The following is a 15,854-nucleotide window of genomic DNA, read 5'->3' on the forward strand; positions in this document are numbered from 1 at the left end:
TGTATCGAAAAAATATCGAACCGTGACACCAAAGTATCGAACCGAACCGAACCGTGAATTTTGTGTATCGTTGCACCCCTAATATATATATATATATATATTGACTTGCCTTTGACGGTGCATTATAATAAAATATACATAAGTTCATACATAATATAGAATCATAACAAAGCACATGTACACACATCACAAACAGCTGTTTAAAACACAAAGTATGCCCCATTCAGGGTGAGCCTTGGCAGCATTACATTTAGATTAATGATCAATACTGCAACGCAAAAACAAAAGTCTAATCAAAATTGTCCTCCTGGGGTCTGTCTGGTAGAATATTCATGTCTATCTTCTCTGATATTTTTATACAAAATAAAATTAGAATTTTTTGTGTGAACTGCGGCTTCTCTTTACTGACAGATTCTCATCTACTAACCATCGAAACCAAAGACGAAAATGATTTTCTGGCCAACTACATCACTGAGCACCCTCTCATCACCAATCAAGTGTGGCTCGGCATAGATCTTGATACTCAAGGTAAGAATCGCAATTTAAAAATAAAAGCTGGACAGTAATATGACATTAATTCATTCTTTTTTTCATTTTTGTTTGTCCTCTTAGGTAAGCCTGTATCCCCGCAGGATGGCTCCCATCTGGATTTCTCTAACTGGTCATCTACAGCCGGAACCGGGAAGAAGTCTGGGTCCCAGTGTGCCGTCATGGTGGCAGGCAATGGTGGAAACTGGAATCTGGTCCCCTGCGAGAGTAGCTACAGTCGTGTTGTTTGCAAAACGAAAGCAAGTGAGTATCACAACAGGTGTCGAGACAAACCCTAACACTTTGTGGGAATTTGTTTTGCTGCTGACTGAAGGATGAGAGCATTCCTCTGTTATTTGCATGATAAACACAGAAAGTACGGCAACTTTTTCACTTTTTCTTCATTTTATTTTGCTGTAAAATTAATTCACACTAAAGAACCTGTAATAACAGGAGGTTTTAGTTGAAACATTTTTTGAACTTAGTTTGTGTCTAACACGCTGCCTCTTGGACTTGGGCTGATGATGTGCTAACGTTTGTTCCTCAGAGTCTGCAGGCTCCCCGGTGGCACTGGGCTTCTTCATCGTGGCGCTCATCGCTCTCATTTTAGCCCTCGGCTTTGTCATCTACAAGAAAAAACGAGCCCACTTCCCTTCTACCGTCCGCTACGAGAGGACCTTAGATGATATGGACACCACCAGTATAATTGATGCAGACTGAGCCTGCTTCAAGTTTTCAGCCTCAGGAAGTATTGATATGTCTGCCACAAGTGATTTTTTTTTTATGTAATCTCCCCCCTCCTCTTTTTTAAATTATTTATTTATCTTTCTCAAGCCAATTTTTTTCCGTGTGAAGTTGTAAATATTGTTTGAGATTTGTGAATATCTCCCAATCAGTTTCTTAATTTGGGTTCACATTGTGTTTAATAAGAGCAGCACTGTATACTTAATTTTAATGGGTGGGCTTATTCTTCTTGGTCTTTTTTAAATTTTTTATTTCAATTATAAAAATGGGATTTTCAGATGCTTTACAAACATATGCAACCTGCAGCCTTAACAGCTAAAATTGCACTGATGCATGAGTGACTTCAAACATTCACAAAAGTGCTTTTAACCAATAATCTACTGTTTGATTTACGTGTGTGTGTGGGAGGGGAGGGGGTGTCGGTATATGAATATGATTTTTAAAAGCACGGGTCATCTGAAAATACAGTAACAAGCGTTTTTGTATCTAGATGGATTGTATTTCAGATAACACTGCCACGTCCCTGTACTTTTGTCTTCAAGCAAAACAGGGAAACTAAAGGCTGTGAATCTTTTTTTGGGGGGGGGGGTTTGTTTTATGCCAACTGCAACTCAGCTGTATTGAAAGCTGATTGGTTTGACAAATTAACACTGTGGCCTAAGAAAATACATGTGTATTTTAGTTTGACTGCACTTTAAAATAACATTTTTTAGTGTTTTGTTTTTAACTTTAAAACGCAGTCAAACATGATCTAGTTTAATTTTAACAAAACTTAACAGATTGTTATAAACATGTATTCATGTCTAACAATGGTTTTATTAGTGTAAGGGCAAAAAGGAATTTGAAAAAAAAAATTATATTTAATATAGCTCTGACTATACTATATACTTGACTACTGACCAAGAACGCACTTTAATACCTTGTGGAGAAGCGGCTCCCAAATTCAAGCACAGTGAGTTTTGGAAAGAGTTTTTTTTTTTTTTATGTTTGCAATCGAGATTGCACTGCTGTTTCTTGTAAATGCTCTGTAAATAAGTGATGTGTTTATTACTGAGAATGAACCAAAGACGCTCTGACTCATTTTGAATGTTAAAAGCCAGAAGAACTGCTTCCGTGTGGCTTATTAACCTCTCTTTATATGCTGTTTACTTTCATGTCATTGCTGCTCAAACTTATCAGCTGAAATCAGGTATGCTTCCAATAAAATGCACCACTTTCAATGGCTTTTATTTTTCAGTTACCATTGTGGCCACTACCATTAGTTTATTTACACTTCAAACACACAAAATACCGAGGAAGGGACGTATCATCACAAGAAGACAACACATGAAACCACACACTGTCCTCCCAGTCATCGCTCATGCATTCATCAGGCAGACTAAACATAAACATGGCCATTGCTACAAAACAAAGATCTCTCCATACCTTGTGACATGTCCTCCAAATAAAGACGTAGATTTGTGCCCTTTTCTAAAATAATTATCCGGTCTTCCCAATCATCTGAGAGATCTTTTTAAATGCTATAGCTTGTGTCATCTCCGCCAACAGTTCTTGATTAGTCTGGAACAGTATGGGATAAAAATCCCTACATCACCACAAATCATTTAAATAATTTCAAATACAGCACTGTGGAAAAGTCTTGAATCACCCCTCAAGATCTAAAGAATCAACAATGCCAAGGTGTGGCTGATTTTGATCTCTCCAATTCAGTATCCAATTCAGTAAATAAATGTGATTTTTTTTTTTTAAGGGTCAGTCTTCTCTTTTGTTCTTAATTTATAGTGATGAGAAACAGGCAGAAAAGTAAACGGTTGGGCCAGAACCTCATGTCACAGTGAGCTTTAAACATGTAGTTATGAATTATGGCCAAAAGATCTTTTTAAAATAAAACACTTGGAAAGTCAAAGCATGCTGCCATTTGTCACTAAATTCCCAAACATGGCAGATATGAAAACACTCATTTAAGGGCGATCCCATACGAGCAGTGTGTGCAGTTGTATGCTGCAATTTACCACTAGCTGTGATAACAGAGAAGCTTTGCTGTAAGTGACCCTCATCTAGAAGTCTGCCAGGATCCAACGTCCCAGCACTTCACCTGCAACACAGCTACCAAAAAAAGTTCCTCATGCTTGATAGTAAAGAGGACTGAAAGTAAGGCAGTGTGCAATTATTCTTTATTCCCAAAATTAGAAGCATTAAACGAGATGTGTACATACACAAAGAAATTATGATACACCATTGACAAACTGTCCTTGCCTTGTACGCCCCCCCCCCTTCTCTATTTTTAACATATTCCTAACTGGGAAACAAAAATAATCAGAGAAAAACACAAAAGAATATTTTTTATTATTATTATTGTTATTTTTTCCCCCAAAAGCTCGCACTCGCCATCACACCAAGTACATATCACTTGTTACCACAGTCCCATTCTATTTCTGCTTTTTCATCTCAACATTAAAGCACTTGTGGTATAACAATTTGAAAAAAGAGAAAAGAAAAAACTTGCATTTTAATTGAATTATAACTGAATTAAAGTGCACTCTCAGGGAAACAAATATAGTGGTATTAACCTAAATATTTTGTACTAATTCATTCCAAGTTTGCATATCTGCAGAAAAGTCGAGACATGTTCTGTGCACTTGGTATCTGTAGCCGCTGTTGCATTTCAGATGTCAAAGCCTGTGTGAAACCTGGTGAGCCCCCTGGAATGAGAAGCCCTGTAACTGCAGATCGTCTGACCTACTTTTATTCTTTCCCACATATTTAGTACTCCTCTTCGAGATCGTCATCCAGGTCCGAAAACTCGATGGACGGTCTGTTGTCTCGCACCTCCTCGTCACTTTCTCCATGGGGAACTGCAATCCACAGACATCAAGTCAAATTATGTAGCCACAAAAGATCCCTCATGCATTTGTCAACACAAAGCTGGTAGCTTTAGACAAAAACAATCAGACAAAAGCTTGTTTGCGACAAAAGGGAAGAGCAACATACTTTCAAGATTGTCCATGTGGTCATGAAGAATTCTCACCAGGTTGAATAACTAGGTGAGAAAGGGAAGATGCGTCTCTTTTCAAGATTTCAAGTCAGCCACAATTCATCGCTTCAACATTTTTGAAATTGTGCAAGTGTTTTTGCTCAACTGCGCACAGCGAATAGGCAAACTCAATGTGCTGCTCAAATTCAAGAAAACATTTGTGAACCCTGTGAACTTTCATTGGTTATCTGGATGGCCATCAAAAGATAACTGAGGAGTGGGTATCATGTAAAAGATCACACCAAATATTACATTCATTATCAAAATGTGGAAAAGACTTAAGACACGTTTATGTGTCTTCTTTTTTTTTTTAAGTTCATAGTAACATCTAATTAGCTTCTCCCATAGTCTAGCCAAAGCCGTTATACGCACAGATGAAATAAATGTTAAACTCGGCATCACTATGTTTGGCCCATCACAACAAATGCTCATCCTAACTGAAGCACAGTGAAGGCAGAGTCTTGTTTTGGGACTGCTTCTGTGAATCAGGGACCAAATGCTTTAAAAATCATTGTGTGAGATTAGTCTGGATGAATTTGTGTTTGTCTGTGACTGACTCAGATGACAGCAGCATGTTTTCTTTGATTAAAATCACAGCAGAAATCCTCACAGGTTCATAAGCATTTTCTTATAGCTGTGCTCTAACATAATTGGACAATAAATGAGTCTTTCAGCGTTCAAGCTAATAAACACCACAGGTGAATTTGTTCGGTTTCTCACCCCAGCTGTATCGACCGCTCCGAGGACATCTGAGAACCTTTGCTCACAGAAATGTAGCAGGACCACTAGGTAGAGACCGCTACTGATGAACTCGTCATATTCAGACTGCAGAGCATGAAAAACACTTGTAAGGGCGTTTTCCCAGCATACTGAAATAGGTCAACCCAAGAGCAGCTTCAATGCTGCTTGTCTGTGTTTAATCCAACATAGTTCAACTTTGTTCAGATCCAACTGCAGCAAACATAACAGAGGAATCACTTCAATTACACCAGCACTCATTGTGCTTTGTGGGGGGTTTTTTTGGTTTTGTTTTTTTTTAACTCTGTACAATGACATGTTTTAAATCCACTCAAATTAAAAAGGGCAGAGAACCCCTTGATTATGTTATTAATACATTTGCATAATTAATTAAAACAGTCACAGTAAATGAAAACTGCTTCTTTATTCATTTCAATTAGAGCTTTTGGGTTTGGAAATTCTGATTTTTTTCCTCCAAGCGAGGTGAAATAACTCACTTGCACATGCGTCCTGTACAGCTCCTGAATGTCAAAGTTATCGATGTTCAAACGCAGCTTCTCCTTACAGAGTTCACACGTTGTGATGCCTTCGAGGTTTGCACCTGAGCAGGAAGGAAAAAAAACAAAAGAAAAGACAGAAAGAAGTAGTAATTATGAGACACTTTATTCATAAAAGCTGCACCCATATGAGAAGCCTGTGATTACCTGAGCCAATTTTGGAGAGAAGCCACCTCTTGATGCATTCCTGGTGGACATATTGCAGACTGCCCGTACAGCGGCACGGCTGAATCAGAGGGTTGGATGAAGATTCCTCCCTCATCTGGCAGATTCGGCACAGATCACCTTCTTCCTCGTCAGAATCCTCCAGCAACAGTCTAAACAGGAAACAGTGCGTTCAGATCTACTCGATACAATGTATAACTTAATTTTTTCTGTTTTACATAGTGAATTAATTAGCACAGAGCTGCTGATAAACACCTTGAGAAAATAGAGCTGTGTTAAAGATCTGACACTCATCACTACAAAATAAGTGAGATCAGTCATGCGCAGACAGATCAAAAGCCATTACCTTTCTTTGATCTTGCGCAGCTTCTCTTGATCCCTACTGGAAATGTTCTTCTCTTTCTGGTCGTCAGACTGGCTCTCAGCCCCACCCAGAGGACCGACAGAAACTGAAATGTTTTCATACACCCTGACTCTACGGCGTGGTGAAATTTCAACTGAGGCATCTTCGAGTTCAGGTAATGTTTCATTCTCGATTGTATAAGTACGCCCAGCACCAAAGGCCTCTAAACCAACTGCTCCTTCCTCTTCTTCATTCTCTTCTTCATCCTCTTCATTATCATCGTCTCCATCATCCTGTGAGGTTTTAAGCTCAAGATCATCCCACCTTCTCAGTAAACGCTGAGGCCGTCTGTAACCTTCTTCTGAGGCCACGGTCGACTGCGTGCTTTCATCCCTGGCATGCCTTCTGAGGCGAGAGAGGAGAGGAGGACAGCGGCCTCGGAAGGAGGAAGAAAGCCAGGAGGAGCCGCTGCCGCCTCCATTGCTGACACCAGGCTCTCTCCACGACGCCATTCGTGGTCGAGGCAGGCCACTGTGATAGTCACTGCAATTGCTTTCCTGGATAGAGCTGAGATCTGCTCTGTTTTTCCTGAGGCTACCCATGATTGACCTTCCAGTATCAGGGTCCACACTAGACATCCTGGTTCCTTCATCGCTGTCCACGGACTCCCCACCAGTTGACGGGCTGTCGTCATCAACTGAACGAACACTGGAAGATCCGCTTGAAGAGTCCTGGCTGGAGCGCCGTGAAAAGAGACGGGACAAAAGGCGGCGTGTAGAGCGACGGCTCTCCGGTTCAGCGCCTTCAGGGATCGGCCTCGGCAGTGTAGGCTCTGGTCTGGGCACGGGAGTGGCATACCAGGGGACGTTGGAGGAATAAGAGGAGGTGGTATGAGAGGAGGATTCGGGCCTTTCCGTTTGTTCCTGAGATGAGTTGAGGGTTGATGAGCCATTCGAAAAACGGGTTGCGCTTCTGTTCCTGAAGTTATGCACCTGAGGAGAAGTCCCGTGAGAAGAGGAGAAGTGGTGATTCAAGTGGGAGCTTTCTCGAGTAGAAGAAGACGATGAGGGAGAGTAGGAAGTTTCTTTAGGACGAGCTCCCTGTGCATATGTGGAGGTCACCCGGTCTGTGTGATCTGAAACAAGGGTAAAGAAAAGAGTAGTATGTGTAAGACTGGCGCCAAGTCGACAGGGTATTATGTGTTCAAATTATCCAACAAAAAAAAAAGAAAAGAAAGAAAAACGAAGCCTACATAATGAGGAAACTAATCCAGGCGTCCTAACTCTTCTTTCTCCCAAACCTGAGAGACTGGGCTCATTCTTTGTCTCTTGGTCTCTTCTGGACAATAAAGGATTGGAAGATGAAGAGGATGATGACGATGATGACCGTGAGAGTAATCGGCATGAGCTCCACGAAGAATCAAGAGAGTCATTTGGTTTTTCTCCTATACATTTTAAGAAAGAGGGTATACAAATGTTCCAAATCAAATTAATGCTGATGGGAAGTAGAATTTAATCAATTCTCCCTGAATGCAACGTTTCTTTCATTTCACATTTGTTTTTCCTATTCGCCATCATGATGCTAGGTTCTTTTTTTACTTCATAGCCTTTGTATTACTTTCAGCTGGTAATGAGGAAACAGCACCGTGAACTGCTATAACGTACCTCTGCCACTGCTAAGCCCATTACTGGAGTAGGTGGATCCTGTAACTGAACTGCTGGCCATTCTTGAGTAAATTCCTCTGTTGGTGCTTGACAGTTTGGCCCTTTTAGAGTCACCATCGTCAACGGCATTCAACATACCCGAGCGCATCCCAAACCTCGCCTCAGAGTCAGTCTGGAAATAATGAAGGCAAACATCAGAGAATAAAATACTTCAATAGCATTCACCAGTCCTCTACCTTGCAGTCTTTCAGAAAATACATTTAACCAGGCTGCTTTTTTGTGCCTGCTGTTAGAAAATGGCACAGAACATCATCAGTACCAGTTTGCTCCTGCTGCTGAGAGAGGAATCGGCCCACTGGCAATCATGCGATCTGCTGGACGATGTCAGAGAGGGCAACTTCCAGCTACTGGAGCGACTGTCAGAGTTACTGTAGTCTCTTGTCGAGCTCAGGAGACGAGAACTCTTTGAAAGGAGACAAGGTAAATAACTTTAGCATTAGTTAGACCATTGTCTGCGCATTGTTTTGATGAGTGGTTCGCAACTTGTGCTCTAGCAGCACTAACATATATACACATGTGTATACATATGTGTTTTATCTAAAGGTTAATCCCTGATTTAGATATTGGTGGGAAATCTATGTCAAAACCATAAACCCCTTCTAACTCTACACCGCAACCTTCCATCCCATTTAGCTGTGTTGGCAGTGTTGACCCTACGTTTAGTCGAATGTTTTAACCGACACATGATACTATAAATTTTTAGACTTAAGTTGTAACGGCCGCCGTTTTCTTTGTGAGTATTTATTACACCTCGTGCTGCGGGGAAAAGCCTGTTCTACCGTTTTTGTCTAAGGTTTATTTTTTTAAGCACCTGACGGCTCTTTTTTGCTTCTCATCCGTAAATACTCTGCATACTCTTTCACGTGATTCAGTTTATTTTGAAGAGTCCCAACAGGATCTTGAGCTTTATTGTGAAAGGGAGTCTTGATGCATGCTCAATCATCCAGGTAAGTAAATCTCCAGAAGTTGATTCTGTTCATCTGGACGTCCAGATGTAATTTTCCACATAAACCTTATGTGGAAAATAAATAAGCGGACACGCAATGGTTTTACCGTCATTGTTGCTAAAAACAGGCGCTTGTCCATCTGTCGTGTGGTTATATTAAATATAAGAGAAAGAGAGAACTTTAAGAAATTATAGCCACTACAGTCACCATCAAAACGGTGAAAAAAATATTGCCGTAAACTGTTTATTTTGTGACACCACGAAACAAACGATAGCGTAAAATGAAACGATAGATGTTTTATATTGTCATCCGATACATATCATTATATCGAACAGCCCTATGTGGAAGGTTGTGGCATAAGGTTAAAAGAGGTTTCTGGTTACATCGCAAGTTATGATGCAATTTCTAAATCAGTCTAAATCAGACATAAGAAACTTAGTGCTAAACTGAAAAGGAAGACAAACGTGAGCAGACCTACATGTCAACAGCCTGCCTTTAGATATCTCATACAGGAAGGACAATGACTCAAGTAGTTTGAAGTGACAGGCCAAAAAAAGAAAATGAGAATGTATTCATGTCCGCTTTAACACCCTTTTTAAAAAAAAAATTAACAATCTTTCTTTAGGCTAACAAAACATGTTCATGTGTCTTAGGTTGGAAGAAGAACTTGTGCAGATTTAAGTGAATGTTAACTGAAATGATTGCTTATCTCGCTTCATGAGCAATAACATTAACATACACAAGGTAGTTTGTAGGGTGAAAGCACCAAGAGTCCCTTGAAAAAACAAAAAAAAAACAAAACAATAAAAGCTAGACACAGCCAGAGCCAATAGTAACACTCTCTTTTGAGATGGTCTTTGACGAGCATTGGGACTGAAATACGCACATCATGTGTCAAGGAATCTAGGCTACCCTATAAAAAGACCTCCAGAGTGTCTCCTGTTGCACTACTGTTAAACGTAGTTTGGATCATGCACTAAAGGGAACCTGTGAGAAAAAGAGCTGACTTGAATGCCATGGAATACGCTAGAAAGGCAGCTCACTAGAGCCCCAGGTAGTAGAGGAGAGAGTAGGGAGGCAGATTTTAGGAGCAGCTGCTGTTGTAACCGATCGTTGTATCCAATTTTAAACCAGCAGCTTTCCCGCTGAAATTTCATCCAATTGGGATAAAATGGAGACATTTAACTGCTGTATTCAAAGAAATAAAATAATAACACACACACACACACACACACACACACACACACACACACACACACACACACACACACACACACAGAGAGAGAGAGAGAGAGAGAGAGAAGTGCTTCATAGGGTAAAAGCTGCTGACTCCCTAAGTGCACCAAACCATGAGAGCAAAACACAACCGATAACGTAATCACCCCTCACTTAGCAATCAAGAATTCAGGTTCTTTCTTTAACTTAGCACTTGGCTGTACATATTGTAAGCAAAAGGTCTGGAAGCGTAAAATGCATGGCGTAAAATTAAGTGTACGATTCCCTGCATTAGCCATTTTTTGCTGTGCCATCAGCCTACCTACCTGTTTGTCGACATCTGCCTTGTAAGACGATGACGCCCTTGGGAACCGGTCATTATTCAGCACCGTTTCCCTGCTGTATAGTCTACTGGAGCCCAGCGATGAGGATGGGACTGTTGAATGCGCAGGACTGGATATGTAGGACGACCTTGAGCTGGACAGACAAAACGGAAGCCTGCGAGACCTCGAGTCCATTGTGGATTGCCTTGAAAATAAAGCTGACGGGGGGGAAGAGAGAGATATTGTTGCTGTAATACCACAGATGTCTTTTCAATGTTAACTTCCTTTCACAAGTGCCTATTATTCCACCTAAACACAAGACAGGACATGAAGTCCACACCTCTCAGCACAAACTTTTAAAGGGCCTGCAACTTCAATCTGTTAAGCAACCATGCTGTGCCGGGTGGTGTTGCAAGACCTCTGATTTGTTGATGGAGCACATGTGACAGTGTGTCTGTAAACACTAAAAACTTACCACCCAGCCACTTCCTGGTCTTGGTATCAAAGACACAGTGCCTATCTTAAGGACTGTGAACTCTGTTACAGGAACATGATACTACCAAGGAGCCAATTCAGCACTGCGAGCTGAGCCTCTAAGCAAACAAGATGCTCTGCAACACTTATAAGACACTCATTTATTATTAAACACCATTACAACAGCAGCACAGTGAGCACAGCCAATTAAACTGTATTACTCTTACATTTTTTTAACGCAACTTTCAGCACCAGCTGAACTCTAGATGTACCAGCCGACCTAAAAACAGAGTCGAGCCTTCATGGCATAAACTTGTACAGTATGAGTTACTTCCTGGTATTGACACTGAGATTAGCTACAGCACCTGTGGTCACAGATAGTACAGCCAGCCAGCAGCCTGTCAGGTCCGAAATGAAGGGCAGTAAATCAGGTCAGAAGACAAAAACATTGAAACCAAAACACAGCACTGAAACCTGTTAAACAGATTAATTAGTAAAACTCCCACTGAAATCCCCAAAACAGTCCAAAATAAATATGAAGCCTAAAAGCAGAAACATTGGAACTTTCTGCAAATTTTGCACGACAACGACAAAAAAAAAAAGCGTGAAGGTGCATCCTATTAAAAGGCAATGCAGTTTAGCTGGATTTCCCCCCAATCTGTCTTTAATACGTTTGCATAAGCAAGGCCCTCGCTTTATTTATGGCTAACTTATCTGCAGGTTACGTTTTTGGACAAATGGGGAACTAGCATAATGAGGACCTGAAACCCCAACACCCGTCGACAAAACCTCATTAGTCACCACAACCCTACCAAAGAATTTAAACAATCGTGTGGCTGCACAGACTCGGCAGCGGCCTGTGTTTTCGAGATGAGCCATGACTAACCCCGACTGCTTGACGTCTTGCTTTGTTGAATTTATCAAGGAACGCCCTCCTCGCCACCAAAACCCTTAATCCATCTAATAGTTAGCCGTCTGACAGCCGTTTAGCTTTAGCTGTGCGATAGGTAGCATTCAAACTTTCATGAATTTCCGTTAACCTGCGCTTGCCGCGTATTTCCATTTACGCTGAATGCTCGGAACTCCGCGTCGCTAATTGTCTTCACCAACTTATTACATTCCGCTGCACTTGCACGACAAACGACGTTAGCAGTTTAACCAACACCCGGGTTAAAAGGGATGTCACTTTCCGTGTTTACATTAGCAGGTTAGCCGTCGCTGGCTATTTACAAATCTTGTTTATCTCGCTAGCAGTCGTTCAGACTCGGTTACCGAGCAGTTCAGCTGCTGTTTTCCGACGACTCAGCAGACAGCCCTGTTAGCTTCGAAGCTAGCTGCTTAGCTCCCCCATAACCCCCACTTCACGACAGTCACTCGCTTCTTCTTTTCTACTTCTTCTTCTTCCCTCTTTTTACGTTTTAAACGCCAGGTTGCGTCAGCTAAATTCCCAAAACATTCCCACCTCACCTTTAGTTTCAAGCTTGCTTTTCGCACAACAGGAGCGATGGCGCCTGCTGTCGACGCAGACTGTTAAGTGACTTTACCGTGACCCGGAGGGAGTGGTCTGACTGAAAGGTTGTTTTTAGGTGGTTGTTGGAGCATCCACCCCTTTTTTTCTGCCACCTCTGAGCCAGCTACAATTGTGCGGCCTGAGAAGAACACAAGAGTATTTATGGCACTAATTAAATCAAACCTGGTGCGACTTTGTAACGTCAAAAGTATCCAGGCAGAGCCGAACAACACCCCCGTGTGGCCGACAATTCAGTCCTGTTTTTAATGTTTTAGTGCTCAGACTGATGTAACAACTTCTCTCTACTTATAATGAGATTTACTTCACTAAAGCAGACTGCTTAAAATCTGTTTACAGTTACTTTACAAATTAAGACGCAAATAGAAAAAAATAGAAATGAATTAATAAATAAATGATTAAAGACAGTACACCATTGTTTATGACATCCATACAAATCAATCAGTAATGTTAAAATGCTGTTAAAGCACTAATACCGCTGTAAAAAAAAGTTTCAACTAGGGATCATTCAGCAGTTATGACTGATGAGCACTTTAGCCTTTAATATTTAATACTGCTGACTTAACTCATGATTTCTTCTGCTTGTAATTAAGTGTTTTTGCATCAATTATGTTTCCATCTCCATTTCACGTCTGAGACAAGGCAGGGTCAAGAAAAAATGAACAATATTTCAGATCTCCATATCATACAAGTTTTTAACATCCTTTCAGATTCATCTCAGAAATGACGGAAATGTATGTTTCTTGGTCCACACAAAGTGGTCCACAGTGACAAAGCAAAAACAAAGTGCTTTCACTGGGGAAAGTTCTAAGGAGCAATCCTAGTTCCAGCTTGTTGAATTGTTTGATTAATATGCAAATATGGATGGTATCAATACCAACGCTGGTATTTGTATTGGACCATACTGGCGTGATAGGATCGATGCTTTGTTTCATCCAGGGGCGTAATTTCCAGATCCAGCCAATATCGGACTGATACCAAAATTTGGAGTATTGCACAACACTATTGTTCGAGCCCATTCTCCTAAACTAATAAGCCACGAAGCAGACAGACAATGGGAGGCATGGTTGCAAGAAAACTTTGGCTTATTTTTAAGTGAGGGTGGCAAGGTTGCTGGAGAAATATTTAGACTGGGCATAAGTCTGGGGCAGATGGAGCAGGGAAAGGGGGGTGGGGGGAGGGGGGAGCTAGGCACAGCAGAGTAAAGAGAGTACAGAAAGTTAAGTCTATCTGGGGGAAGCAGAGCTGAGTGTTGGTGTGCTGTGTTTGTTCCAGTGACAGAGGAGCTTTGGCGCAGACAAGAAGTGGAGAGCAGGGGTTGGAGATGAAGCGGGCAGAATTGGTAGATGGAGGAAAAGGGATTTTCAGAAGTGCACGTGACACAACCAGTTTGGATGGAGCGTGTCAGTGTACAGGGATAAGCAGGTCTCTTCAGAGATGCTCTGTTTTGGTTCAGGTACTCTGACACTGTAGTGTTGAGTTGTGTTAGCATTCAGGAGTTTGCTGAAATCCTCTCCTGTGTTTCCACAGCAGTATTTTTCAGGTTGTGTTGATGAAGTAGAACCTTTTTTGAATTCTTAAATCCCAAGTACTGTGAAACAGGTATTCACTTAAGATTGACATATATTTTACTGCATGCACATTTTATCCTCACCAGTCTCCCAGTCCATGTCACAGAAGAGTAACCTCACAGTCTGATACCCCTACCACTGTGTTTGGCTTCTGGCAAGGTATTGATGAGCTGATACTCATTGCCTAGTGTCCTTGACACATACAGATGGGAATAAGGGTCAAATAGGTCAGTTTTTTGTGTCTTCAGACCTGGGAATGTTGCTTTTCGTGATCTGAGAGTCATTTAATTACTTTCTGTCAAATACCCAGTGTGCTGACACGTGGTTTTAACTAAGGACTGGAATGAGTGATGCACAAACAGTTGTCCTTCTGTAATGTTCTTCCACCTCCACAAAAGGAAATCTGGACCTGATTCTACAGAGTTCTAGATTGGCTTTTATGGCCAAGGCTCTTTCTAATTATTCCTTTTGACTGGGTAGTTATATTTATGTAGGAATATGTCTCTTGAGATCTTTTTAAATTGATGATTTGACACCCAAATGTTAGTATTAGCTGTTATAAAGCTTATTGACTGCTGACTAATGTTAATCTGTTGTGAATAACATTTTCACATAACTGTGTGCAGTCATTTTCTGTATGACTCAATTAGTCTCTCACAGCAATGCAGAGGAAATTGGCCCACTTTTCTTTACAGCATTGCTGCAGTTCATTGAGATTGTGGGCATTTGTTTATACACAGCTCTCTTGAGCATTTCAGATGAGTTGAGGTCTGGGCTTTGACTAGGCAATTTCAACCCCTCGATTCTTTTCTTTTTCAGCCATTCTGTTGTAGTTTTGTTGTAGAAATCATTGTCCTTTTGCGTGACCCAGTTTAAGCCAAGCTTTAGCTGTTGGACAGATAGCCTCGAATTTGACTAGGATACTTTGGAATGCAGAGGAGTTTGTGGTCGATTCAGTGACTGGAAGGTGCCCAGGTCCTTGCATTACTCCTTCACCACAGTTGCTGTGAGGTGTTTGTGCTGATGTGCTGTGGTTGATTTTATCCAAACATGCATTATGTGCACTAAGAAAAGACATCCGCACTTTGGTCTCATCTGATCAAAGGACATTGTTCCAGAAGGCTTGCGGTTTGTTCAGATGCAACTTTGTAAACCTAAGCTGTGCTGCCATGTTTCTAGGGAAAGCGGCTTTCTCCTGGCGACTCTTCCAAACAAGCCATACATGTTCAGTCTTTTTCAAATTTTTCTGGGCATTTAAGATGCCCGCAGAGGCCTGTAGAGTCTGAGATGTAGCTGTTGTTTTTCTTTTCAGTTTCTCTCAGCATTGCACGATCTGACCTTGAAGTGAATTTGGAAGATTGGCAGCTGTCCTGAATATTTTTCACTGGTGAATAATCTTTTGCACTGTGGAATGACAGACTTCATATTGTTTGCAAATGTCCTTATAAGCTTCCCCGCTGTGATCAAGTGCATTTTATTATCAGCACATGGCTACTACTTACCCTCTTAATTCATATGTAAGCAGTAAAGGTGGACTTTTTTTCAGAGGACTGCATACGACCAAATGAAAACTTTCTTTTTACATGTATGTTTGGGTTCCTTATCTTTGAGATCCACTTACATGCATTTGTATGATGGAATTTGAGCTTGATTTTCTTGTTTACCTGGAGCACAGAAGGAAGTGGGTAATTATAAAGAACAGTACATTTTAATAAGGTACTGGACAAATCGTTATTTTAAACATCACTTACTCCCAAAATTTCAGAGTCATTCCTTCCATCAGTGGGCTTCAAATCAGTGTTGGAGGAAGCTCAAGGATCACAGACGGATGGGAGCCAGAGCTCAACTAAAAGTGTCAATGTCTGAAAGCTTTACTTTACAGCTGAGGTAACACACACACACACACACACACACACACACACACACACACACACACACACACACACACACACACACACACACA

The 15,854-nt window shown here is 41.1% G+C and overlaps 2 protein-coding genes across 4 annotated transcripts in view; one reads left to right on the forward strand and one right to left on the reverse strand.

Annotated features, from left to right (window-relative positions):
* Positions 1-3,363, forward strand: part of ly75 (lymphocyte antigen 75) — a 32,773-nt gene extending 29,410 nt beyond the window's left edge. The window contains exons 33-35 of the mRNA XM_005724141.1: positions 412-528; positions 613-792; positions 1,076-3,363. Of these exons, the coding sequence (XP_005724198.1) occupies positions 412-528; positions 613-792; positions 1,076-1,248 (470 nt within the window). The 3' untranslated portion in view covers positions 1,249-3,363. The remainder of the gene's footprint in view (positions 1-411; positions 529-612; positions 793-1,075) is intronic.
* Positions 3,364-3,429: 66 nt separating this feature from the next.
* On the reverse strand, positions 3,430-12,523 carry marchf7 (membrane-associated ring finger (C3HC4) 7). Of its 3 annotated transcripts, none has more exons than XM_005724139.1 (11): positions 12,486-12,523; positions 10,322-10,536; positions 8,093-8,236; positions 7,774-7,945; positions 7,362-7,553; positions 6,113-7,244; positions 5,749-5,918; positions 5,542-5,645; positions 5,027-5,131; positions 4,264-4,312; positions 3,430-4,127 (listed from the first exon to the last, which is right to left on the reverse strand). In XM_005724139.1, the coding sequence occupies exons 2-11, from the start codon at positions 10,511-10,513 to the stop codon at positions 4,036-4,038; spliced, it is 2,352 nt and encodes a 783-aa protein (XP_005724196.1). In that variant the 5' UTR covers positions 10,514-10,536; positions 12,486-12,523; the 3' UTR covers positions 3,430-4,035. The 3 variants fall into 3 exon arrangements, with proteins under 3 accessions (XP_005724196.1, XP_005724195.1, XP_005724197.1); XM_005724138.2 differs by lacking the exon at positions 12,486-12,523 and adding an exon at positions 12,260-12,464; XM_005724140.1 differs by lacking the exon at positions 12,486-12,523 and adding an exon at positions 12,065-12,233.
* Positions 12,524-15,854: the final 3,331 nt, after the last annotated feature.

Source organism: Pundamilia nyererei, unplaced genomic scaffold (genome assembly GCF_000239375.1).
Source record: "Pundamilia nyererei isolate P.nyererei 1_Seehausen unplaced genomic scaffold, PunNye1.0 scaffold00011, whole genome shotgun sequence".
NCBI classification, from domain to species: domain Eukaryota; kingdom Metazoa; phylum Chordata; class Actinopteri; order Cichliformes; family Cichlidae; genus Pundamilia; species Pundamilia nyererei.

Excerpts from the sequence above, each read along its gene's own strand:
- marchf7 (XM_005724139.1), bottom strand. The coding sequence starts at position 10,513 with ATGGACTCGAGGTCTCGCAGGCTTCCGTTTTGTCTGTCCAGCTCAAGG. Across the intron at positions 7,245-7,361 it reads TGGATTAGTTTCCTCATTAT|ATCACACAGACCGGGTGACC; the intron begins GTAGGCTTCGTT and ends CCCTTGTTTCAG. Across the intron at positions 5,132-5,541 it reads TGTACAGGACGCATGTGCAA|TCTGAATATGACGAGTTCAT; the intron begins GTGAGTTATTTC and ends CATGCTCTGCAG.